The sequence below is a fragment of the Nilaparvata lugens genome, chromosome 4, assembly GCF_014356525.2.
Source record: "Nilaparvata lugens isolate BPH chromosome 4, ASM1435652v1, whole genome shotgun sequence".
Classification (NCBI taxonomy): domain Eukaryota; kingdom Metazoa; phylum Arthropoda; class Insecta; order Hemiptera; family Delphacidae; genus Nilaparvata; species Nilaparvata lugens.
In genome coordinates this window covers 24059016-24085723 of record NC_052507.1, presented here as the reverse complement: position 1 = coordinate 24085723, position 26708 = coordinate 24059016, and the positions used below count along the sequence as shown (strand labels likewise).

Here is a 26708-nt window from a genome sequence, read left to right as displayed (position 1 = left end):
ATAGAATTTATTACTAAATTATAGATCCTATGAAGTTAACAAACAAATTTAGAGGTTATACTTTTTGTTTACATCACTGGTCAGCTGTTTTGAACGCAGTCAAAATCAGCTGAATGATTCTTTGTACTACCGATTCTATGTTTGAGATAAATGAAACTATAATTATTTCAAAAATTAAGTATAATATTGTAAAAAAGGATAAGAATTGAAAAAAAAATTATTATTGTTAAAATTATTTATTAATTGAAAAGTACATTATAATTGCATGTTATAACAATGTCATTGCACAAGTATTTTCATTGATAAGAGCAGCAATATTTATTTCTTATATTTACGAATAGGAAATTTTATAAAGAATATTAATTATAATTGTTAGGTTAATAAGATTGATGTATGAATTTCTGTGGACAGTCTACGCCAATCACAAGTCAGACAAATAACCCCAAAAGGTATGAGCGTTCAAATGTTACAGTCCGATCTGTTATCAATAACAAAATTAGTCTTATATGTGATAGCACATATACACTGTTCATGGGAAATGATAAAGAAGGTTAAATAATTTGTAAAATTGAATAATTCAAGTTTATCTGTTGAAAGCAAAGAACTACTTTCTTGCTTGTCTGTGACGTAATGCCTATGTCATACTCATTCTGCCAATGAAACATTTTTATGCAAATTAACTACAACGGAACCGTTCTAGCCGAATACCTAGAATAAGCAGGCTCAACTCACACTTACGCGACCCAGGTCGCATGTGTTTTCAAAAGGTGACAATCGCGGAGACTAGAATCGACTGGTCTGAGTGTCACCATTTGGAAACACATGCTCTCGACTAGAGTCGGATCTCTTCTCGACCTGAGTCGCGTAAGTGTGAGTTGAGCCTACCTGCTTATTGCTGCTTACTGCAAATTGAAGTACTCTATGATAATGGGTAAAATCTATATTGCATAGAGGGCAACGGGGCTGCCCGTTCATGTGCAATACATTTTGCTCGGCACATTATCCGCACATGCATATGTGCCCACACGGAAGAGCAATGTGCATTTATCATTTAAACAAATCACGCTATTGCTCAACCGTGGAGCTGCAGCTGGCTGCTGCTGGGCTGCGATGGGACGTTGCAGGGCTCCTTGCTGCCTTCTTCGGCGGCGTCAGGCAGGTGGGTTTACATGATATTCTGGCACAACCACTTCCTCTCCTACCACCACCACTTCCTCTCCTGCCACCACCACTTCCTCTTCTGCCACCACCACTTCCTCTCCAGCCACCACCACTTCCTCTCCTGCCACCACCACTTCCTCTCCTGCTACCAAAACTTCCTCTCCTGCCACTGGTAACCACTGCTACTAGAGACCATTGTGTTGTTGGAAAAATCCCCGCTATATCAGGTTGTCTGCACAATGTCTATCCGTTGTGAATCATCAAATGATGATCTCTCAATGTCTCTGAATTTTCCTATAAAAACAATAATAGTTTGTTTTTCGGCAATTCTTCAAATTTATATTTTTAATATGTTAATATTTCCTATTCTAGTTATAATAATGTGAAATATTTCTTCTATGTTTAGTTTTGAAGCATCCAAATTTGAAAATCTACTTTGTAAAAATATTTGAGGACTGAAAATTTTGTGAATTGAAGAGCTACAAGAATTGACCTATTTCGGACTATGTGTTATCTACATTTGGGAGAGGAATAGCACAAGATTACCTTATTTTTCCTCTCCCTATCATTTTGATAATGTACTTATTGTATGAATGAATAGAGAATGAATAATTATTTATATAATAACTTGAGCTCCAAAACAACGTCTTAGCCCACTTAAACTAATCTGGTGGCAGATTTTATGGAGAGGACTTTTCGCTAGGCTAATCCACTGGTATGACAAATGCTACAACCTTTTCAGCAACTGTATTTAAGAATAAGAGTGAAAGTAACTTCTAAAATATTTTGGATATCCATTTATGGCTAATAGGAATGTGAAAAAGTGACCATTGTAGAGTGTATTCTGAATAGGAAGGTAGAGTGACATATAAATAAAGTTCAACAATTTTTAATTTTAATTATTTATTATGTGTGATAGAATTAATTTCATATCATGACAGCCAGTAGGCTCAATATGTTGGAAATAAAATACCTATCTTATAATGCATTTGAAATGTATCATCGCAGCTACTCACTTATAAAACTCCACACATCCAGGTTGACGCCGAATGCAGCCAACATCCTAGCGTGAAAACTTCCAAGGTGGTTGTTAGTCCTCCGAGGTGCTAGAAGGTGGAGAGGCTCTCCACGCCAATCACCCCCACCCAATACCTGAATAAAAGAAATTCAATTATTTCCACCTCCAACAATAAAATTACAGAGGAACTTGAAAAACCTTCTTGAAAAATTGAAGTGACACGTTTCCAGTATTGTGATCTGTTATTTTAAATTATAAGTTTTCAGTATTCAGTCAGCTGTTCTATTGAATGCAGTGGAAAGTGAAGAAAAGCAGTTCAAGTTGCATTTATTGCAATAGATATTGATTATTGCATGCATCATTTCATCATAAATTCAGGAACATTACATATTATTTTTTCATACATTTTTAATAATATAACAATATTCAAGGTTTACAAAATGATACCTCACTATATAATATATGTGTCGACGTTATCATCAAATTAATACAAATTTATGCTAAAACAGATAATACAAAGATTCCAAAAAATCAAAATCTAAAACTATATCTATTACCCTAAGCATCACCTAGTATAATGATACTAAAGCGAGGTACTATTTTCTACCTATAAATTACCTTACCAATGTCTAATTTTTCTTTTGAAGCTATTGAAATTTTGCTCTCCTTTGATTTGTAATGGTATTCTATTAGATATTGTAGGCCCTAAATATCCTAGTGATCTTTGCCCAAATGCTGTATTCATTTTTGGTACTTCTTGGTTGTAAAGTTTTCTTATTCTAGTATTATGGCTATGATTTATAATATGGTTCCTATTTTGATTTTTTTTCATATACCCTAATAACAACAATATATAGGTACAATTGCCTAACGCTGAGTACTCTATTTTCTATAAATAATTCTACAGTTGGAAACCGAATTTCCCTGTTTCCCATTATTTTCAAAATGCGTTTTTGAGTTTTAAATAATGGATCTATAAAACTGAAGTTAGCTGCACACAAAACTAACAGACCGTACCATTACGTAAGAAATTCAACTTATGTTAAGTATACAGTTTTTAACATTTCTTTGTCTATGATACGCCTTAATTGATAGAATTTTTATATAAGCTTCCTTATTTTGGCAGTTGTATATGTTATGTGCTTGTTCATAAGAACATTTCTATGGCCAACTGGAAAAAGTTATAGAATGGGCTTCTGCTTGGATAACGAAGGAACCTACGTGGAATTCAACGAGAGTAATAAAAGATTCTTAACAAAAGAAAAATACATTCTTGTTAGTAGAGATACAAAACTCATGTTAAACGGTAAGCTGTATCAGAAAATATCATCAGTTGACATTTCTGCTTCAAGTCTTCTTAATATTACGTGGATAGATGGTGTGCCAGGGTGTGGAAAGACGTTTGAAATACTGAACCAGCATAAACCAGGAATAGATTTAGTTCTAAGTCAAACAAGAGCAGGAATCAAAGACATCAGAGAGGCTGTCATTCATAAGTACGGTAAGGATTTCTGTGAAAGATAATCAGAACAGTTTCATCTTTCATTGTAAATGGAGTGGGCAAGAAATATCATCGTGTCTTTATAGATGAGGCTGTACTGATGCATGCTGGCTACATTAGTTTCATTGCGAAATTATCAGGATGCTCCGAAGTTTTCCTACTTGGTGATTCTGAACAGATTCACATTCAGATGAACATTCACCGTATGCAAAGAATTCGAACTTCAACCATCAAGAGCAAATTCAAATTCAAATTTATTTCTCAAAAAACATACACAATTATAATACAAGCGATCTTTTTGAAATTGAATATTGAAATTGAAATTTATTCATAACACTGACAATTTACAAACAAAAGTAAATGAACTTAACAAATCAGTACAATAATTTTGAAAAAATAAAAAACTAAAATACATAATAAATGAATTTCAATGAATTCAAAGTACTAACTGTTCGACAGCTGTACATAAAAAACTTGATAATATATATTAAAAAGAATAAAAATAAATTTCTTCTTCGTGAAAGAAACTTGAATTTAAATTTACTTCCTACTAGAGAAACATCCCATCAAGACAGGATGAATTTGAATGTATGTAGAAGACAATTCACTTACTTATTACAAAGGATAATAAATCTTGTTCCTACTCATTTTGTTGCCAATACAAGCCGGAGCAAAAAACTAAATTGCGAGATTGAGGAATGGATAAGATCAAATAAAACTGAAGAAAAAATCTTCTAGGCACCAACTGTTTCTTGTTTTATGTTTTGTTTTTCTATCGTAGAATAATAATTATTGTGTGTTACTAACTTTTATCTAATTTCATCATCTACTAATCTACAAAATTATATTTGTGTGTAAATTCCACTAATCTTTGTTCTTATTTTGGTTTAATTTCTTAGTTTATATTACTGCAACTTAGGTCTACGCACAGGTTTTACCTTGTAGGCTACTCCTTAAACATAGATGGACATAAAAAAATATACTGCAGTTTTGGGATAATTTTATATATTTAATAGTATTTTTCTTGTATTATTTTTAGATGTTATAATATTATATTATTATAATTGTGTATGTTTTATGAGAAATAAATTTGAATTTGAAAATTTGAAGAGCAAAATCAAGTTGGAAGACGTCATTGTAACAATAAGAAGACTGAAGTGGAAATGGGCAGGACACGTTTCGCGACTACAAGACGGAAGATGGACGAAGAAAGTGACTGAATGGGAGCCATCGTGGAGGAAGAGGAACGTCGGCCGGCCAAGAGTGAGATGGAAGGATGACATCGTCGGAATAGCAGGAATCAACTGGATGGTAGCAGCCAGAGATCGACAGAGATGGATCAACCTGGGGGAGGCCTATGCTCGGTGACGGGCTTAGTTTCCAAAACAAAACATAAAAAAGACTATAGATTGTTTTAAATGAAATTGATTTCAAAAGTATTTTTAAGTACTTCAGTACTGTAACTTATGTGTGTTTTGAACAAAAATAAAGGCTTTATTTATTTATTTATTGCAATAATCAAGAGCAGTTTGCACATTTATGTTTAAATTTAAGGTTTCACAAATGTTGGAAAAATGAGCATTGAATTATTCCTAATCTTTTCATTGCTCTTATTAGATTTTCTTTTGTTTTATTTCTCAGTATACGTTTTTTGGAAATAATGTCACGTTTTGTTTCTTCTGAAGAAATTTGAAGTATTACAAGATTAAAACATATACAATATTCTATCTGGTATTCATTGGAAACTACATACTCAGAATATGATAATTTAAATGAATGGAGACTATTTCATAGAATACAGATGGAAATAAACTGGAAGTTGCATTTGTTCAAATGCAAATAAATAAATAATTATTATTAAACGAAGATCCCAATTAAATAACCCTGTTGTCAATATTTGCAGTAGCAGAAGTCTTCGGGGTGATTTACAGCATTCAATTGGGATTTTAGTTTAATAATTATAATTTCTTAGAATATTTTCGTGTTTTTTAGAAAGAGATGTCCGCTTTGTGAATAATACCAGAGACCAATGATGCGATTGTACTTAAAATAAACTAATGATAATTAATTCAATAGCGTTACCTTTTTCTATGGTAGAACATAATAAAATAAGCCTACTGCTCTCCAGAACTTCACAAAGCTTACCAATTACTATTCTCGTGAATCTCGCAAGTTCTTCTTTCACAACTTCATAGAAAAATTGGAAAACATCATAATTCATGCCTCATACACTTGGCACTTTATCAATTAATCTGCATCAATATGACAATATTTCTAACTAATCTGCATCAATATCCATCTCTTTCTGTGTTAATATTCAAAAAGCTACATTAACAATGGAATATTGTTCATCAACGGAAAATATAGACTTGAAATATTCCCAAAGTGAGAGTACTTTACCAAAATTCATGTAATAGTTGGAAAACTATGAGAGATAAAAAACATTTTGCATTCAAATGAACTATTATTCTCTCTATTATTTTGAACTCATCATTAATTTTGGTGGGATTGGATCACAACAGGATATTTCAGGAATACGTTTTAAGGCATTTTTAGTCAGCGTCTGGCGGGGAACTAGTCTCCCCGACAGTAAAGCTCCTTTTAAAACCACATTCGAGGGGATTTACTGATGGCGTCAACTGAGCTCCTGAGAGAGGAGCTTTACTGACGGGGAGACTAGTTGTCGACAGCGTCCGAGGAGCTTAGTTGTCGTCTACGGTCCCAAAAACTAGTCCCTTCTGAACCAGTAGGGTATTTACTGTCGGGGAGACTAGTTGACGCTAGCGTGCAAGAAGCTTGGTTGTTGTCACCGAACCCGACAACCAAGCTCCTCGCACAAAACTATTTTATGAAAAATCACTATAAGGAAATTATGATTGATGTTAAAAATTGGAAATTGATTTCCAGAAAAATTTACTTTTATGGACTTAGTGGATTTTCCTTTTATGGATTCCACTTTCCTTTGATTCCACTTGTCAGCAGATTGATTATGAATAATTCTATAGCAATGGTTTACAAAACATCCCACTGCGTGGGTTGCTTTTCATGGATTAGCGTGGGTCTACTTTGCGGCGGGCCTTAGGACTCGCTGCCACACAACCCTTTACATTTCATATTAGAAGAAAATACAGTACTATATTAAAAAATCAAGATCAACTTTGATCAATCATAATTAATCAAAAGAGTTTAGTTAAAAATTAATGAATGGTTATTCAAAAGAGAACAGTGACAAATCGATGTAGAATTATTCCTACAATTCACATTACAAGGAAAAACAAAAATATAAGAGTATAAAGTTTCAATCTGAAGTTTTGAATGCCATGAGTTGAAGACTGAACAGTACATCAGAGTTTTGCTTGATGATATATATGTTATATTCTATGCATACATGTATGCAGGAATCACTTGCGAGATGTACAAACTCATTCTGAAACTGCTTGACATTCAATAAGGAACATTTCCAAGTCAGTTGAATTCGGAAAGAAAAATAGTTTATTTTTTTAATTTTATGTTTGCAGTGATAGAAGTGATAACTCTAACAAGCTTTTATTCCAATAATCGAATTCATAGAATGTGTACAACAGCAGTATCTGTGATTGTACTACTTCCCCGCCCGCTTCAAGCTGGTTTCAATAGGGTATTAGCTGTCGGGGAGCTTAGTTGTCGGGTACGATCACGACAATCAGACCCCTAATAGGCCTATCCAGCAGGGGATTTACTGCCGGGGAGAGTAGTTGTCGTGAGCATGTGAGGAGCTTAGTTGTCGCCGACAACTAGGCTCCTTCCTTCTAGTAGGGGATTTACTGTCGGGGAGACTAGTTGACGGCAATGGTATATTTTGCCAGGGGATTTACTGACGCCTGTGATCAAAATAGTGAGGAGACTAGTTGTTGGGGAGACAGGTTGGCGGCGACACGTCTGGCGGCTTTGAAATACATAGGTGAAAGATTACTTAAGCAAAACAACTCATTCTCGGTAAAATAGCTTTATTGATAAATCCTTTGGTACCCTGACAAGGTTCTTCTGCAGACGGGGCACGTTATTGGTAATGGCATGTCTAAGTCATTCTCGTTCACCGAGTGACGATGTACACTCACGCACCTTCCGCACATAACAAAATGTCCACAAGGCTCTGTAATGTAGGAGCGCTTGTGGACTCCGCAGGTGATGCAGGCCAGGTCGTCTTCGCCTGCAACGGCATCATCTTCTCACGCGCTGACACTTGGTTTCAGCTGGTTAATGTAGGTACTACACAACATTTACAACCTCTATATTATATCATCAAAATGAGACGGGTTGATATATCAATGTGCGGTTTCCGCCATTTATTTTCTCTTGGAACTCTGTATCGAAATCATGTATCACTTGACCACCTTCTCATTGGAAAAAAAGAATTTGGATTTATATGAGGGTCAAAGATGTTGAAGTGACAGGGTAATATTTTAAGAGTAATTTTTCATTTAAAATATAGAATCGTTAATTACACCGACTGACAAATTATCCTTGTAAATGAATTATTGAGCTGTTTCCATAATTTTCATCAACTCTGTATAATTAAAAGTTGCGGGTTTCATAGATTACAATACAACAGTTCTTGAGCAAGTTCTCCTACCCAGGGGGTCACTAATAACAGAATGAAATACAATTTACTTACATGGTGCATGTACTCCCCATGAATGGTTAGCAATTGGTGAGCCTGCAATTGTGCAGGCACTGTTTTGAATGTGGCGTCGATATGAATCCTTTCAGTGCCACGAAGGGCATTCAACATTTTTGTGATAATATGTATATTGCCGCCGACCAATCAACCCTCGGAAAAAAAGTTGGTCATCTCTGTCGGACATCATGTGCCGCCACTCATCTCTTTGAATTATTTTATTTGAATTATTAACTCATGGAGAGAGTGCGGCATTGGCGGTTGTACTAGTTGCCGGTGAATTGAGCTCCGGATGCTCGGATACCCGAGCCTGACCGCCGCTCTAGGATATCTACAAGGAAACAAAAGTATATAGATTTCTCATGAAGTTTATAGGATACAAAATGAACTCGAATTGAAAGTAGAATCTTATTGGCTTAAAGTTATATTCCCAAATTGTATAGTATATGGAATCCTACGGTAAAGCGTCACGCCAGTACCCTTCTACTCTCAATTCGATTTAATCCGGATAATTCCAAGTTATCAGTGGCAACAATGAACACAATGAAAATGAATCCAATGTGAGATAGATTGGTTCTCTGCAGGGAATCGAATTGAATCATATGGCAATGAATCTCGCCCAGGGTAAATCCTGAGTTAGTAATTTCATTTTCAAGTGTTATACACCGTTTTCCAATTCTCAACTCGTTCATTTTTTCAAAAAGGAAAACACCTTAATACATACTAGTGCAAGTCAAAATTTTCAATTAATCTATCTGAATTGAATTGACAAAAACTGCTTTGGGGACGGTTTGAAAAAAATCAAATTCTGTAACAAATGATGGTGGAAGAAGACATGATAGAAGTGAGGAACGAGGAAATATAGCCCAGTCAATGAAGGTCCAAAAACGCAGTTTCGATCCGAAAATTAAATAAAAGATGAATTTCCCACCATCGATAGAACCCTCCCAGAGGGTCATTCTCCCAAAAGTCCATAAAAATCCCCTTGGAGCTTTCCCCCCCCAGCCACCTAAAACATGAAAAATGCAGGTAATCACGGGATCAGTTTTATTATACGTCATTCGATTATGGACTACAATATTGGTCATATTAATTTTTTTATAAAATAAACAGTTTTATTGATAAAATAATATACTGGGTTTGTTGAATTGAAACTTTCTATGATTCTCTCTGTAAAGTAGCTCATATTCCGTGTTCTTACTAGTTGAATCTACATATCTGAACAGTCCAATATGAAAATTCATATTTTCATATTGGAAAATATGAATACTCCCTCTGGGAGGGCTCTGTCGATGGTGAGAGATTCAGCTTTTATCTAATTTCTCTTATATGAGATGGAATTGAATTGAATATTTTCATTCCCATATAAAACGGGCCACTCTCCGGCTCAACTCACACTTACGCGACTCAAGTCGAGAAGAGACTCGACTCTAGTCAAGAGCATGTGTTTCCAAATGGTGACACTCAGACCAGTCGATTCCAGTCTCCGCGACTGTCACCATCTGGAAACACAATAAATGCTCTCGACTTCAGTCGAGTCTCTTCTCGACCTGAGTCGCTTAAGTGTGAGTTGAGCCTATGTGGGTAAAAAGAAACTCTGAATCTTGCATTATGGGGATGACTCACCTGGTCCTTGATTAGATTACAAAACCTCTTCTTCATCTGCAAAAGCATCTCGATTTGATTTTTGATAATTTATAAGCTTAACTCCTTCCAATAAAACAAATAGAAGCGCTTAAAATCTATATGTTAAGACTAGACAAATCTTTACAAATTTCGAGCAAGATTTGGCGGAATGAAAAGCAATTCGTTGATACTTGAAAAATTATAAATACTGATCAAGGCTTTGGAGATTCCGATCTCCAAGGCTCTGAAATCTTGGCAATTATTAAAAAAATATAAAGCTCTTTTGGTTTCTGCTTGACTGCTTGATTAAAGTACAGAACAATGAAACTAAATTCAATCTGTTCAATGCTTTAAAAATACGCTTGCGGAGCATAGGTTACCGGCTAGTATTATTTATATTAATTATCATAATTATAATGAGTCTAACTTAAGCAGCATAATTATACAACGTCTATTGATGATAATAGACTAGGCTACTGCATGTATGGCACATAAATAAACTGAAATCCACTCACAGACAAAAATTAAGATTCGATCATTAGATTATATTTGTTACTAGCCGTCAGGCTCGCTTCGCTCGCCATATCCGTCTAGCCAGGGGGCTCCGCCCCTTGAACCCCCGACTGGATCGTCCAAGAATGAGATCAGCAGGCTCGCTTCGCTCGCCTGCATTTTTCATTTATTTGAGCATTTTTATCATATGTTAGGACGATCATCCAGTCGGGGGTCCAGACTAAACGTCTGGCTAAACGGATATGGCGAGCGAAGCGAGCCTGACGGCTAGTAATATAATATTCCCAGGAATAGCTCTGATTGAAGAAGCAGTGCCCAATCAATTTTTCCGAGATAAATGCATTTCAATCTTCATCTTGGTGCCAACCTAACAAAGTCAACTCAACTTGATGCCTACCTGACAAAATTATTAATTTAGTTACCAGTTAACAACTGTTTCGAGGAGGTACTCTCTCTAGATTATAGTTCTATATTAACATATGGTATGGACATTTTTCAATTATAATTGAGAGAATAAGAAGAATATACGTGCTAAAAGACAAACTTTGAAACCATCCTCAGAGTTAAAATATTGTCAAAAGATTTCTTAGTGCGCCTCTAAAGGGCCAACTGAACATACCTACCAAATTTGAACGTTTTTGGTCCGGTAGATTTTGAGTTCTGCGAGTGAGTGAGTGAGTGAGTCAGTCAGTCAGTGAGTGAGTGAGTGACATTTCGCTTTTATATATATAGATGTATTCCAACGCTGGTGAACAGTGCTTGGTCAATAAAATAACCACTGTTGCTTATATAATATTGTTTATCATTATTCAAGAAGAATTAAAAATAGTCCTATAACCATCCTTGGTTAATTAAGAATCTAATATCGAGGACCGAGCTTCGCTCTGGAGTACAAAAGCATAAAAAAATTATTAGAAATTATAATAATATTCATATTTCATACAGAAATGTTCTATCTAATCACAGTGAATTGACAATTAATCACAGTGAATTATTGATAATATTAATCACAGTCACAGTGATATCTAATCACATTGAATTGACAATTAATCACAGTGAATTGACAATTAATCACAGTGAATTGACAATTAATCACAGTGAATTGACAATTAATCACAGTGAATATTGATAATATTAATCACAGTCACAGTGATATCTAATCACATTGAATTGACAATTAATCACAGTGAATTGACAATTAATCACAGTGAATTGACAATTAATCACAGTGAATTGACAATTAATCACAGTGAATTGACAATTAATCACAGTGAATATTGATAATATTAATCACAGTCACAGTGATATCTAATCACATTGAATTGACAATTAATCACAGTGAATTATTGATAATATTAATCACAGTCACAGTGATATCTAATCACATTGAATTGACAATTAATCACAGTGAATTGACAATTAATCACAGTGAATTATTGATAATATTAATCACAGTCACAGTGATATCTAATCACATTGAATTGACAATTAATCACAGTGAATTATTGATAATATTAATCACAGTCAATTCCCAGAAATGCAAAAATTTCCCTCACAAAGGCCCGGTTGCTCAAAAGCAGGTTGAATTTTAATCCTGATTAATTTCATGTGAACCAAATCAGAGAAGGCTATTTCAAAAAGATGGTTCTACTGGAATCAATCAGAATTGAAAATAGCCCGGCTTTTTTGCATTCGGCACTAAGTACCTGATTGAATGATTACAAAAGTTCAACAGCTGAGTCATAATTTTGATACAGTACCACACACATGAATTCACTCACTCACTTCCATCATCAACAGACGACGAAATAATTTATCAGCTGTTTTTCCAAGGATGAATAATAATTATCCTTTTAATGTACTTCAGCGAGTTTTCCCAGGGATTTGACCTAGTGCAATCGATTTTTTATATTATAAACCTACTATGTTCTGAATTTCGTGAGAATCGTTAGAGCCGTTTTCGAGATCCCGTGAAATACAAACATATAAACAGAAATTGCTCGTTTAATAGTATAGGATATGCAAAATTTCAAGTTAATCAGTTCAGTACTTCAGACGTGATAATGCGTCAAACATAATTTTTCTATCCCGTACGTGTATAAGCCAGTTCTTTACTTTATTATAGATACGGTATAGTTAACGACTGCAAGTTATAGGAATCTGTGAAATAGTGCTAAAACTATATGTTTAACATTTAGTTTTTCTGTAATTTTGTCTATAAAGAAAGATTTTAATGTGATTTTTCACGTCAATAAAATTTGGAAAAAGAATTATCAACAAACACCTAACAAGAGAAAATCCCTGTGCTCAGTTCTAATCGGAATGAAGCTTCCCAATGATTCATTTTATTCATTTATACAGTACAATAACTAAATTATCAAAATGATAGCGAGAGGAAAAATAAAGTAACCTTGTGCTATTCCTCTCTTAAATTTAGAAAACACATAGTCCGAAATGGTGAGCACTTTTTCATATCAGGATAGTTTACGCTACTGGATTTGTCGTCATCGTTCAACAAATACTGTTCTATCGAGATGTATATCTCGATATTGATTATATTCGATGTATCGATTTGTTCAATTTCATTATTACAATCAACAATCAATATAACTCATGTTTCTGTATGTATAAGCTTACTAGCTATCTATAACAGCGTTAATAATGCCATTCACCAATACTTTACAAGAATTTGAAGACAAATTAAGGGCACACAAAGTGGAAAAACATGCAAATATAATCAGCTTCAATCTAAACTAACTTTTCTGTGTTTGTCAAACCTTACACTTTTATATTTTTTTACAAAATATGTGAGTTATTTTCTTGCATTTGAATTTAAACAAAATAGGCCTACATATTCATCGATATCGAGATGTAGTCGACAGTCAAGCTGGGTTTTGTTTGTGCGTAAATGCCGTCGTCGACCACGACAGGGTGAGGATCTCAGATTGGGTGGATCTCAATTTGTCTACATAACTAAAAGATTATGTTCAATTATGTTCTAATGGGGCAGAATGATCTTATACTTTTTTATACTTTTAAATGGCAATATGTTGATAATATAAGAAATAATGTTTAATCCTTTATAATAGAGACAAATAATGAAGAGTTATTTGATCAGCTGTTTTGACACACTTGAAATTTGGACAATATGAATGTCAAAAATGCTTGCCGTCGTCGACTACGGAAATTTACGCATGAACGAAAATGCACCTTTACTAGCTTGGAGCAGAGGCAGAGATGTAAAATTTGAGGTTAACTTTGCTAAACTAGTAGTTCTGTGAACATTAGACCTCACGCAGTATTCTCATCCACATGTACCTGATTGAAACTATAGACCTTATGGAAATACATCAATAGAGTGGCTTCTCCACACATCTGTGTAATCACTTGTCAGCTGATTTATGATAAATAATTCTATAGTCTGATTTTTACTCTAATATTGGCGTATGAAGGAGGCTCCTTTTTCCTTTTATATTATCCTTGAAATGCAAAATTTCCAAAAACCTTGTATATACGTCGACGCGCAATTAAAAAAGGAACATACCTGTCAAATTTCATGTAAATGTGCAACATATAAACATTTGAACATTTAAACATAAAGAGAAATGCCAAACCGTCGACTTGAATCTTAGACCTCACTTCGCTCGGTCAATAATTTTGCAGATGGCACTAGACGTACACTTACACCGTTTTTATCTTTGAAAGTTCAGGAGTTCTAAATCAGGACTGAAGTACTTTTTTCTTAAGTAGAAAATGGTCAAATACAATAAAAAAATCTGAACAATTAATTATAATAATACCAAGAACAAATCGATACATCAATAATAAATATATATCTTGATAGATTAGTATTCGTTGAACGATGATGTTAGATCCAGACATAGTGTAAACTACCCTGATATAAAAAACTGCTCATCGTTCGAAATAGGTTAAGTCTCGAAGTTCTTCAATTCACAAAATTTTCAGTTTTCAAGTATTTTCACAAAGTAGATTTTAAAATTTAGATGCTTCAAAAATAAACATAGAAGAAATATTTCACATTAATATAACTAAAATAGGAAATATTCACAAATTAAAAATATAATTTTGAAGGATTACCGAAAAACAAACTTAAACTAAAAGCATAGCTGATCTTATTATCACGAAAAAATCTGGTGTGGCGCACTCACACAACTTTCCTTGCCGTTATGAAAATTGATCACCTGACGCTAGTGTACTCGCGCATCTCAAGTCTACTATTCAAAGATATGAGACAGCTGGTGATAGTTCAATAACGCTGGAGACACACTAGGTCTGCTATCTCTTCGTAGTGAATGATTTAATAGAACCAACAGTTGCCAACCGTTTGCAATTTAATAATCACATTTTCTCGGATTTCAAGCTTATTTTCAATTTTAGGTGGAAATGTTACTGGACATTACGTTCCTAATTTCAAGTCATTCCGTTAACTGGGAGATGAGATATCGTGTACACAGAAGCACATACACTCATACACTCATACACACACACACACAACACACACACACACACACACCACACACACACACCACACACACACACACACACACACACACACACACACACACACACACACACCACACACACACACCACACACACACACACACACACACACACACATACAGACCAATACCCAAAAACCACTTTTTCGGACTCAGGGGACCTTGAAACATATAGATATTTAGAAATTGGGGTACCTTGATTTTTTTCGTAAAGCAATACTTTCCTTACCTATGGTAATAGGGCAAGGAAAGTAAAATATTCTAACATATTACAACATATGTTAGAGAATCATGTGTAAATATTATTTCATATCATTTTCATTTGGCGTTCACCTTACCATGTTCATGAGCTTACTTAATGGGATCCTTTTTCAACCTTTGGAACCCTAGAGGCAAAATATATCAAAATCCGTTCTTAGTGGGCGTCTAGTGAAGAATATTTGTGCGAAATTTCAAGTCTGAAGGCCGAGTAGTTAGGGCTGTAGAGTGATTTTACATTGAAATTTTCGAAAAATGCCCTCTCCTGGACCCCCTTGTGCTCCTGGTCGGAGTTTTTCTGCATAGATCAAAGTTATTTTCGTAGCTGAACAAAAAAGTTTCTAATTATTATTCAATAAAATCCTAAATAAATGCTGCAAATCACCCCGAAGACCTCTGCTACTGCAGACATTGACAACAGGGTTAACAGCTAGATGGAAATTCGATGAGAACTACTATCCAAAAATTAGTTGCCAGCCCGGGAATCGAACCCGGTACCTCCCAATTGTTAGTCAGGAATGCTTGCCCTTACACCAAACTGACAATCTCTGGAGGTGATTTGCAGCATTTATTTGGGATTTTCGTTAAATAATAATTATATATTAATTATTAGCATTTGAATAAATGCATTCTCTATTTAATTCCATCTGAAAAAAGTTTCTCATGACTTTGTTGTGCAATGAGCTGTTAAAAATTGCAACATTTTTGGGGGGCCCCAGCTTCCTCAGGGGGAAAATTAAAAAAAAAATCCTTTCTTAGTGGATGTCTTGAGGCTACCATAAACAAGTTGTGCAAAAATTAAAGATTTTAGGCTCGGTAGTTTGGGCTGTGGTGTGATTTCAGTATGTTGGGACTTAGGAAGAGGATGAGGAGGAAAGAGGAGGAGGAGGAGTAGAAGGAGGAGGAGTAGGAGGAGGAGGAGCTGAAGAAGAAGATGAAGAGAAATAATAAGAAGAAGAAGAGAAGAAGATAGATTGAATATTGATTTCTTTCTTTCTTCTTTATCCGGCGCTACAGCCCTAGGTGAGCTCTGGCCTCCTTCACAACACGCCTCCATTCTTCCCTGTTCATGGCTCTTTCCTTCCATCTTCTCACCCCCATCTATCTCAGGTCATCCATCACTTGGTCCACCCACCTGTTCCTTGGCCTACCTTTCTTTCGTCTGCTGTGCAACTTGCTATTAAAAACTATTTTCGGCATTCTAGCCTCACTCATCCTCATCACATGCCCCAACCACCTTATTCTTTGGGCCTTAATGAAGCGTACTATATTTTCTCATTTTATTAATGCTTCTATTTCTTCATTTTTTCTTATTCACCATTGCTGCTCATTAACCTGAACGGGACCGTAAATTCTTCTTAGTATGGATCTTTCAAAGATTTTTAACGCATTTTCGTCAGCCATATTCATCACCCAAGTTTCTGCCGCATATGTTGCCACTGGACGCACCAATGTTTTATATATTGTTATCTTGGTGCTCCTGCCGACGAACTTACTTTCAAATAACCTATCATTGGCATAGTAGGCCCTATTAGCTGCTTGAATCCTTTCTTTTATATAAGCATTATTACCTGTGGCATTTATTGGGCATCCTAGATACTTGAAGTTCTCTACACCTGCAAACTTTTTGTTATTCACGTAGATATTTCTTGGTACTCTGGACTTGACTGCTGACACACACAGATATTTACTCTTGTTCTCATTTACAACCAGTCCAACTTTTTGTGCTTCAATTTCCAGGATTTTATAAACTTCTTTCAAGCAAGCCACACTTCTAGCCATTATTACCACGTCATCCGCATATGCACATACTTGATGCATCTTGTTGAATATGGCACCTCTCTGATCCACCCTTTCAATAGCTTTCTGGAGAGCAATGTCGAACACTACTGCTGAGAGCCAATCACCCTGCTTTACACCAGCATTAAAATGAAAGCTTCTGCTCAGCCTATTCCCCATCTTCACTTTGGCTGTAGTAGCAGCCATTATCATTGTGATGAGGTTAACAAGCTTACTCGGAATACCAAAACTCTTGAGTATCTGACACAGCTTAGGCCTGATGAGACTATCAAAGGCTTGCTTAAAATCAATGAAAAGGCAGTGCACATCTATTCCATGCTCATAGAATTTTTCTATTATTTGTTTTATTACAAAAATCTGGTCAGTTGTACCCCTATCTCTGCGAAAGCCACACTGGTATTCACCAAGTATATTTTCTGAATATGGCTCCAGTCTATTTCTTATGATTGCAGAGAAAATCTTATATACAACATTCAATAGGGTAATCCCTCTATAATTCTGGCACTCCATTTTGTCTCCTCCCTTGAAAAACCCTATCCATTCTTCAGGCATCACTTCTTCTCTTCATATTAGACCTATCAGGCAAACTTTCGAATAGAGTTTGTCCTCCTTCTTTGATCATTTCTGCCATCCTCTCCTGGTGCCTTACCATTTTTCATTTGTTTTGCCACCTGCATTATCTCTTGGATTGTTGGAGGATTAGTAACATCGTTTTCTATTTGTACTTGTATTTCATCATCATTTCATCAATATCTTCAATATGAGCACGGTTCAGAGTCTCCTCAAAATATTCCGCCCATCTATCCATCATGCTTTCTTCACTAACCACTTTCCCATCCTTTCCACGGTATACCATCATTCTTGGTTGGAATCCTTTCCTCATTTTATTTAACGCCAAGTAGAACTTCTTGGTTTCATTCACTCTACTCATTTCCTCAATATATTCCAAATCGCGCTTCATTTTTTCTCTCTTTTTTCTTCTACAGATTTTATCAGCCATTCTCCTTTCGATCTTGTAATTTTCAAAGTTCATTCTGGTTTCCTTTTGTATCATCTTCATACGAGCAGCGTTCTTTCTATAGCTACTCTGCACTCATCATCAAACCATTCTTTTCTACCCGCTCTATTCACCTGCCCTAGAATTTCCTTTGCCACTTCATTTACCGATTCTTTTATGACTTTCCAGTTCTCTTCTACGCTTTCTCTTTCACCTCTACTCCTGATTTCCTCATGTATTCTGTTTCTATATATTTCCTTGTACCTTTCATTTTTTAAATTTTCTAAATTCCATTTTCTCGGCTGTATTTTATTTTCCCTGCAGTCACTTATTTTCTCTCTGAGGACTGCCTTCACTAAATAGTGATCCGAGTCACAATTTGGCCCTCTACAGCTCGTAGTGTCTATTATGGAAGATGCGAATCTTTTCCTTATTACCACATGATCAATTTGATTGATCGTTCTACCATCTGGCGATTTCCATGTACCAAGATGTATTCTCTTGGATATTGAATATTGATTTAGCGATTGAAAATAAAAGCTGAAAGATGTCTTTATTGAGAAAACATAACAGCTGTTTTGAGTTTCATAGTAGCACAGCCATTTATACTGCAATGCCTCATTGAGTTTAAACACACAGTTCTAATTCCCTACATGAAGTAGTGGATTATTCTTTTATTGACCGAGCGAAGTGAGGTCTAAGATTCAAGTCGACGGTTTGGCATTTCTCTCAATGTTTAAATATTTAAATGATTTAATGTTTAAATGCGTGATTGAATGCGTGATATGCGTGATTGAAACGTCGATTATATATTATGCTAATGATATGCGTGATCGATTAATCTGTCAGTTATGATTTTATCGTACACGCACATGGAAGAGTATGCTGAACTGATTATTTGGCCAATAAAAAATAATAGGATGGTCTGGAATTGAGGATTGTTTGTATGGGTTATGGATTTTGAGGTGTGCATCCAGCTAAAGTTTGTCATGACATGCATAAACTATTTGGCGGTACGACCATTTAGGAATCGGTCAGTTGGGAAAATCATATTTTTCGTCGCAAAATATCGAAAATTGGAGAATCCCAAATGGTAGAATTGAACTTGTACTTTCCCAAATGGTCGAATCCCAAATGATCTAAAAGTTTTAATAGTAATCTCATTTGGCCGAAAATATCAACTGTCGCAAAAGGTCGAAAATTTGATTTTCCCATCTGACCGATTCTCAAACAGTCGAATCCCATTTGGTAGAAAAATATTTTAGTTTGTCGCAAATGATCGAATCTCATCGGCTAGATGGATTCGACCATATGGGAAAACAAAACTCTTCTACCTAATAGGATTCGACCATTTGCGACGAACTGCAACATTTTTCTATCAAATGGGATTCGACTTTTTGAGAATCGGTCAGATGGGAAAATCAAATTTTCGACCTTTTGCGACAGCTGAGATTTTCGGCCAAATGAGATTACTATTAAAACTTTTCGATCATTTGGGATTCGACCATTTGGGAAAGTACAAGTTTCAATTCTACCATTTGGGATTCTTCAATTTTCGATCTTTTGCGACAAAATTATAATTTCGACCAAATGGGAATCGGTCATTTGACATGCAACTAAACTTGAACTTTCCCAAATGGTCGAATCCCAAATGATCGAAAAGTTTTAATAGTAATCTAATTTGGCCGAAAATCTCAACTGTCGCAAAAGGTCGAAGATTTCATTCTCCCATCTGACCGATTCTCAAATAGTCGAATCCCATTTGATAGAAAAATGTTGTAGTTTGTCGCAATTGATCGAATCTCTTCGGCTAGATGGATTCGACTATATGGGAAAGTATACTCTTCGACCTTTTGGGATTCGGTCAGATGGGACCCCACGCTCTAACACAACTTCTCCCAAAAAAGTGAATTTGGCAAAAAAATAAATTGAATAGACAAATGAAACAAATACATACATATGGAAAAAATTAGATATATACAGGGTGTCCCACCAAGGTTGTAACAGCCGTTAACCATAGATTCTACTCGACATTTCTGACAGAAAATGATCAGTAAACTTTTTTCCTATCGACCTTAGTTTTCGAGATATATCGATTTTTCGATATTTTCAGAATATGCCCATTTCGGGTCATTAAATACTCAATAACTCGAAAACTACTGGTCGAATTTCAATTTCGAGGGTATTGTTGGAAAGATATAGACGGATATGGCGAGCGAAGCGAGCCTGACGGCTAGTCAATAATAAAACTATTACACTGGAGTGGGTCAAAATCGGAAGCTACATTGTTAATGCACGTGCGAGAGACAGGTGTTAATGTGGTGGCATCCACGAAATGCAAGTGTAGATTGAAAGAGTGCAGTACATTTAAAAACCTGGACCGCATTATTGAATCTTTTATTGTGTCTTATGTTAGAATCTCCTAAAAAAATTCGATTGTATTTGGGATATTTCCTGGAACAGAGCTCTAACAACCCATTTAATCTTTCAAAAAATATGTTCAAGGATTGAATAGAATTGATGGGAGATCTATATATACAAATTAAAATAAGGTTATTCGGCTGTGTAATCTTAATTCCGCAACATTCGAAGTATTGCTCAATGTAGAATCCCTCAAAATCAGAAAGCTGTTCACATATTAGGCCGTGTCTTGACATTATACAAGGTCCTCCCCTCATTTTGTTTTGTCGGTAAGTAAAGGAACTCAGATTGTAATCATGAAATTTATGCAAGAGAAATAAGTTGTTTTCTCCAACCCAGTGTTCAGTCTGAGAGATAATGTTAGGTTTTCGTTGCATACCAGTTATGAACATATTTATCTCATCTAACTTGTTGCTGTGAGTGATTCCCTGTATATTCCAATGTTTCAAATACAGATGATCGGCTCGATTACTTTGCTGACTATGTACAGAGCTATTATTAAAAACTGTATTTAGATGTTTGTTATTCCTAAAAAATTTATACCAGCAGAACTAGAAGACAAAGTTTCAGAAACACTATTTATGCAATTCCCCATAGAGTCCCGAGATTGCTGATTAGTGAGTGATGATATGTTGTGATGATTTCTTTGATCTGTGTCTCTTTGTATCCGGTCACCACGATAGCTCTCATTTCTTGTGTAGTAGTTCGGATACTTTCTATTATGCTGATGCAGTTCCAAATCCTGGAACTACTCACTACCAAGTGAGGATTGCGGAGAGCGCTCTCTGGAGTCCACACTCGGGCAGCAAGGCACTTGAGAAGCTGTCGAAATAGGTGTCGCAGGATACGATCCAATGTGCTGAATGATAGGAGATTAGGTCCTTTTGACTTTGTGATAGGCCTACCAGCCTTTGAATATGAAGCACCAACAGCAGTAGTCATGGTTTGCTCAGCAAAAGTAGCCAACTATCTGGTAAGTAGCCTTCTTCCTCATCTATTGAAATGAAGACCATGCGTTGTATAATGTTTTCTCTGGAAAAAGTTGTTGATATCCATATAGTGCAGACGTAGATCATCAGCAGAGTCTCGTATCTTTCTTGATAGAAGAAATAATAATAAGAGGAAATAAGAAGAAGGAAATAGAGTAAATAAGAAGAAAATTTTATATGATATTTAGATAAGTTTCTTATGCAGGAACAATGCCCTAGAGTATTGGTAGGGAGTTCGTAAACACCCTGTATACGTACCTCCTGATATATGCAATGACTCTCGTCAACCGACGGTCGAGGAGTCCCTCCTCAAGCCATCAACTATGCCATATGGGGGGACCCGGTCATCATGAGGAGGTCCTTGATGGGGCGGAACTCATTTTCACATCAAAATTGTTGTGAATGACGTTGGTCAGGCCCTCGGCTTCAGCATGCCTCCAAATTGCCTGAAAAGAGTTGAATATAACGTGCGTTTATAGAAGTGTACATAGACTAACATTAAACATGACATAGCATCAGAATGTAACAACTCTTGGCGATTTCTAATAATCCAAGTACATGCTGATTTCACTTTCCATCACAAACTGTTAGTTGATAATTATTTTTTTGAATTATTTTTTACAACACTATAGTCTAGTTTCTTGAATAATAGTTATTAAAAAGTGGTACTCACATGTGGTACACTTTCGGATTTTCACTGACTATTATCGAAAAATTAGACACTTAATTGAACTTTGTACTTTTTAAAATGCAATCTATATAAAGCCGGGCTTATTCATTTCTCGCCAACAGACAAATTATCATACGTGTTTTTACAATAATTATCGTACTTCAGATAACTTCTTCTTCTTCTTCTTCTGATGTCTTCCTCACGGTCCTGGGATCGGGGAATCGTCAATGGATTCGGTCTCCTCTGTCAGAGTCGTCAAGAAGGTGTATAGAGTATCTTGCACTATACTCTAAGGTGGTGGTACGTATGCTCCTCAATAAATTCGGTCACTGCATAGTACGGTCTTGCAATGAGGTATTTTTTCAGCTTTCTGTGGAATGTTGTCCGTGAATCCCTCAAAGTCTTTAGGCTGTCCGGTAGATAGTTGAAGAAATGTGAGCCTGCATAGGTAGGTATGTTCTTGAATTTGCCGAGCCTGTGTTGCGGAAGGTCAATGTTCAGCTTGCTTCTTGTGTTATGCGTGTGTTGGCTATTTCTGAGATTCGAGCTTGACTCGGCTTTAGGATGGTTCGTAAGGTTTGTTTCTGAATTCGTAGAACTCTGTCCATGTGCACCTGCGCTGATGCTCCCTAGGCAACAATGCCATATCGCAATTGTGAGGCAAATAGGGCATGATACGCGATAAATGTGGTACTGACATCAGTGGTACATCTTATTCTACGAAGTACATAATTATGTGGCTGAAGCTAATTTCTTACACAAAAGGTCAATATGTTTACTGCAGTTCAGGTTCTTGTCCATCATGATACCAAGAAATCTTGTACAATCCTTTGTATTTGTTGGTTCATTAATTACATTGTTGTCTATATTGAATATCTGTCCCTTTACTTGATACTTGTTGTTATCCCACTGGAAACGCTACTGCGTCGTGGTCGTCGCTCTGCAGAAACTCCTCTACAGAGTAATAAGGTCTGGCTAGCAGGTAGGTCTTCAGTGCTTGAACCTGTCCTCCCTCTCTATGATTCTAATGTTCGCTGGAACCCTATTGAATATGGCGGAGCTGAGGAATTTGGGCCCATTTCTGGCTAAAGTAGATGTCACCTGCTCCACATGAATCAATCCTGCTTGTCGAGTGTTGTATGAATGGACTGCCTCATTTCTAATAAACAATTCTGGCTTCCTCTTCACCATCATGGCCGACTCCAAGATGAATGTTGATGGCAGAGTCAAAATATTTAATTGACGAAAAAGTGGCTTACAATGCGCTAAGTACGGTGCTCCACAAATTGTTCGTACAATACACTTTTGTAACAGAAAAATTATTTTTGCCAATGTGCTTCCACCCCACATTGTTATATCATAACTCATTATGCTACTAAAACATCCGCAGTATACCTTCATCAAAATATCATTTTCTACAATTGTTAAGAGTCTACGAATCAAGTAACATATTGATGTCAATTTTACAGACACATTTTCAATGTGCTAATTTCATCGAAGGTTACTACTTAAAGTGATCCCAAAATATTTTGTAGATTCATTTACTGCAATACTACAGCCGTCCAGTTTAAGCAGTGGTGAGTGGTCAGGTTTTTCCGATTGTACAACTTGATTACATTTGTTTTGCCTCTGTCTAGTATCAACTGTTTATTGGTGCACCATACCTGCATTTGTTGCAAACCTCTTTGCGTTCTGTTTCTTAGCTGTTCATGATTTTGACTCCGTATAAGGTGGCTTACATCATCAGCAAACATCCATATTCCTCCCTCCGTAATCGATTCAGGCAAATCATTCACATAGAGAAGAAAAAGAATCGGCCCCAGATTCGAACCTTGAGGGACTCCTGTATTTGAAACTTCCAGAATTTTGGAATAATAGTGCTTGGTCAAGCCATCCACACCAATATGCCTCACACAAACCGTCTGTCTTCTGTTTGAAAGATAAGTTGCAATCCATTTCAATGCCATACCCCCAATGCCCAGAGTCAGCAGCTTCCTTATCAATTTCTTGGGTGGGATAAGGTCAAAGGCCTTAGTCATATCGTAGATTATGCACATTGATTCTCCCTTTGCGTTCAAATTCTCATATATGTTGATCAACAGTTCGAATATTGCATCTCCTGTTGACCGACCCTTTCTGAATCCAAACTGTTGAGAAGTGAAGATGTTTTTTCTTTCAATAAAAATAGAAAGTCTTTTGAGAAATATGATTTCAAAAATTTTTGAAAATACACTTTGAACTGCAACAGATCTGTAGTTTCTAACATTTTTTGTTTCATTTTTCTTAGGAATTGGTACTACTTTTGATATCTTAATCTGCTTTGGAAATGTGCCAGTCTCGAAGGATTTATTTATCATCATAGTTAGAGGCTTGTCGATTATATGTTTGCAATGTCTCAGCAGGCTGCAAGGTATCTCATCAATTCCAGCACCCGTCCTCGCTCCAACCTCATCAATAACCTCCCTCACCTCTCTCTCTGTAGCAGGCCACAGCACCAATCCTCCATCAACACCACAATGCACCTCAGCCTCCTCATCATCCACTCTCAATCTCTTAATTTCCTCCACAAAGTATTCATTGAATATGTTTGCTATATCACAAGGATTTGTGATTAGCTCGTCATTTATTGTTAGCTGTACATTTGAATTTTTCAAGTCATCATCACAAGTCAAGTCTCGAACTATCTGCCAAGCTTCCTTATTTATTTTATTTTTTTTTTAATTTTCTATTCTTGATTTTAAATACTCTTTCTTTGCTAATTTTATCAGTTTATCATGCATTGTTTTAGCTCTATTGTATTCCAACTTGATTTCATTTTGATTGTTTGTTGTATTTCTGCTTCTCCAATACAGCTCTTTCAAGTTGTCTTTTGATTTTTTTATTTAATTTGTATTCCACTTGACCTGAGACTTGTCTTTAATGTAAAAGTTAGTTTTAGGAAAAAAATTGTTAAAAACATGTAGAAAAGTTTTATAAAAGTCTTCAAAGAGATATTCAACATTCATGCAGTCATTGTTCATAGGCCAGGTCTGGAGCCCCATCATGCGCTGGAATAATTCAGATTTATATTTACTGGCTTGTCTTTATTGACTTTTTTATATTTGTAGCATTATATTATATTTTATTTGTTTTGTAATTCTTTGTTATGTCTTGTTTTGTGTGTTTTTAATAAATTGAAAAAAAATTATTGATAGTTTCAGTTTCCTACATGTATTTGTGGCCATTTCAAGTGTCGAGCTTATATCGTTGCTTTGGGATTCTCTGTCTGATGGGATCATTATGGTGGTATCGTCTGCAAATAGTACACATTTTTGGTCCTTCTTGATATTATTTGGGAAGTCATTCATGTAAATGAGAAAGAACAAGGGTCCTAGGATTGACCCTTGAGGAACACCTTTGGATATTTTGCAAAGAGATGATTTGACTCTAGTCAAGTAATATAACTAATCATTATATTATTGATTGTTCTAGTATCGTCAAAAATAGTCCAGAAAACAATTTCAGTATAACATTGCAAGGAACCGTAACTTATCTGAAAAAAGTTATAAACTTAGAAGTTTAAAGTTATAAACTTAACACTTATAAACTTTAAAGTTATAAACTTGGAAAGGATTTTTCCAAAATAGTTATCTATTTAAAGTATTGAATAGTAGGCCCTACCACTTACTCAATATTAGCCTACAAATACTGTTTTTCTATTATAGAGTTATTTATCAATCTTCAATTAACTTCTGATGAAATTCATCTGCTAATTTGTGTACTGTGATGGAATGAAACAAAAGCGCTCTTTGTTTACGGCTGTGTGTGGCATCACCCATTATAATTACTGGAAACAATAATTATAAAACATACTCAGCACTTACTTGAGTATAGTGAAACCAGCAACCCAGGTGACGTGCGTTGGGAAAAATGTTTCTCACAGAATTTACCAGCCCGATCTCAAAGTCGTTGGTGATTGTTCGAATCTCCCACGCCAACAAATGATTTTTCATGTAGGTTAGTACTCTCCTGTCCTCTTAGTTAGTACTCTTCCTCTTCATAAAGAAGAACGCCACTGGAACAGAATGCAAAATATAAGCAAGTCACTAATTTTCAATAGCAATTGATTGTCAATTTAATCGATTAAGATTGATAGTCATATCAATGCTACTTTTTGGTATGATAGGTTCAATATTATATTTATTTATGTAGATTATAGCCTACACTAGTATGATTAAATTAAGAAATGCGAGTTTGAAAAATTTACTATAAAAAGAGAACTTAACTTACTAAATCCATGTACATATAGCATGTATAGAGAAAAATAGAAATAATCAAATAAGGAATAAAGCAAGTATTGGCAAGTACCAACATAAATAACAATAACATAAAATAACAAAATGAATACATCTTTTTAAATACCTGATGTGTCCGTTGTAAACTAACTGGTTCTATTTTTTCAAAAAATAATACTTTTCTATTTGAAAAATAATTATTATTTACATTCCTGAAGTGAATCTGCAGTAAATGCGGCTAAGCTCTAGCCGGTGAGCTCCCCCTGTTATCTCAGTTATTATTGTAGATATCGACTCAAATT

General features: G+C 35.5%; 1 protein-coding gene across 1 annotated transcript; it reads right to left on the bottom strand.

Annotated features, from left to right (window-relative positions):
* Positions 1 to 216: 216 nt before the first annotated feature.
* On the bottom strand, positions 217 to 26708 carry LOC120351120. Its single transcript, XM_039427160.1, has 6 exons — positions 26534 to 26708; positions 25996 to 26186; positions 21721 to 21908; positions 8335 to 8668; positions 2178 to 2313; positions 217 to 1455 (listed from the first exon to the last, which is right to left on the bottom strand). Exons 4-6 carry the CDS (start codon positions 8449 to 8451, stop codon positions 1385 to 1387), a joined length of 324 nt encoding a protein of 107 aa, XP_039283094.1. The 5' UTR covers positions 8452 to 8668; positions 21721 to 21908; positions 25996 to 26186; positions 26534 to 26708; the 3' UTR covers positions 217 to 1384.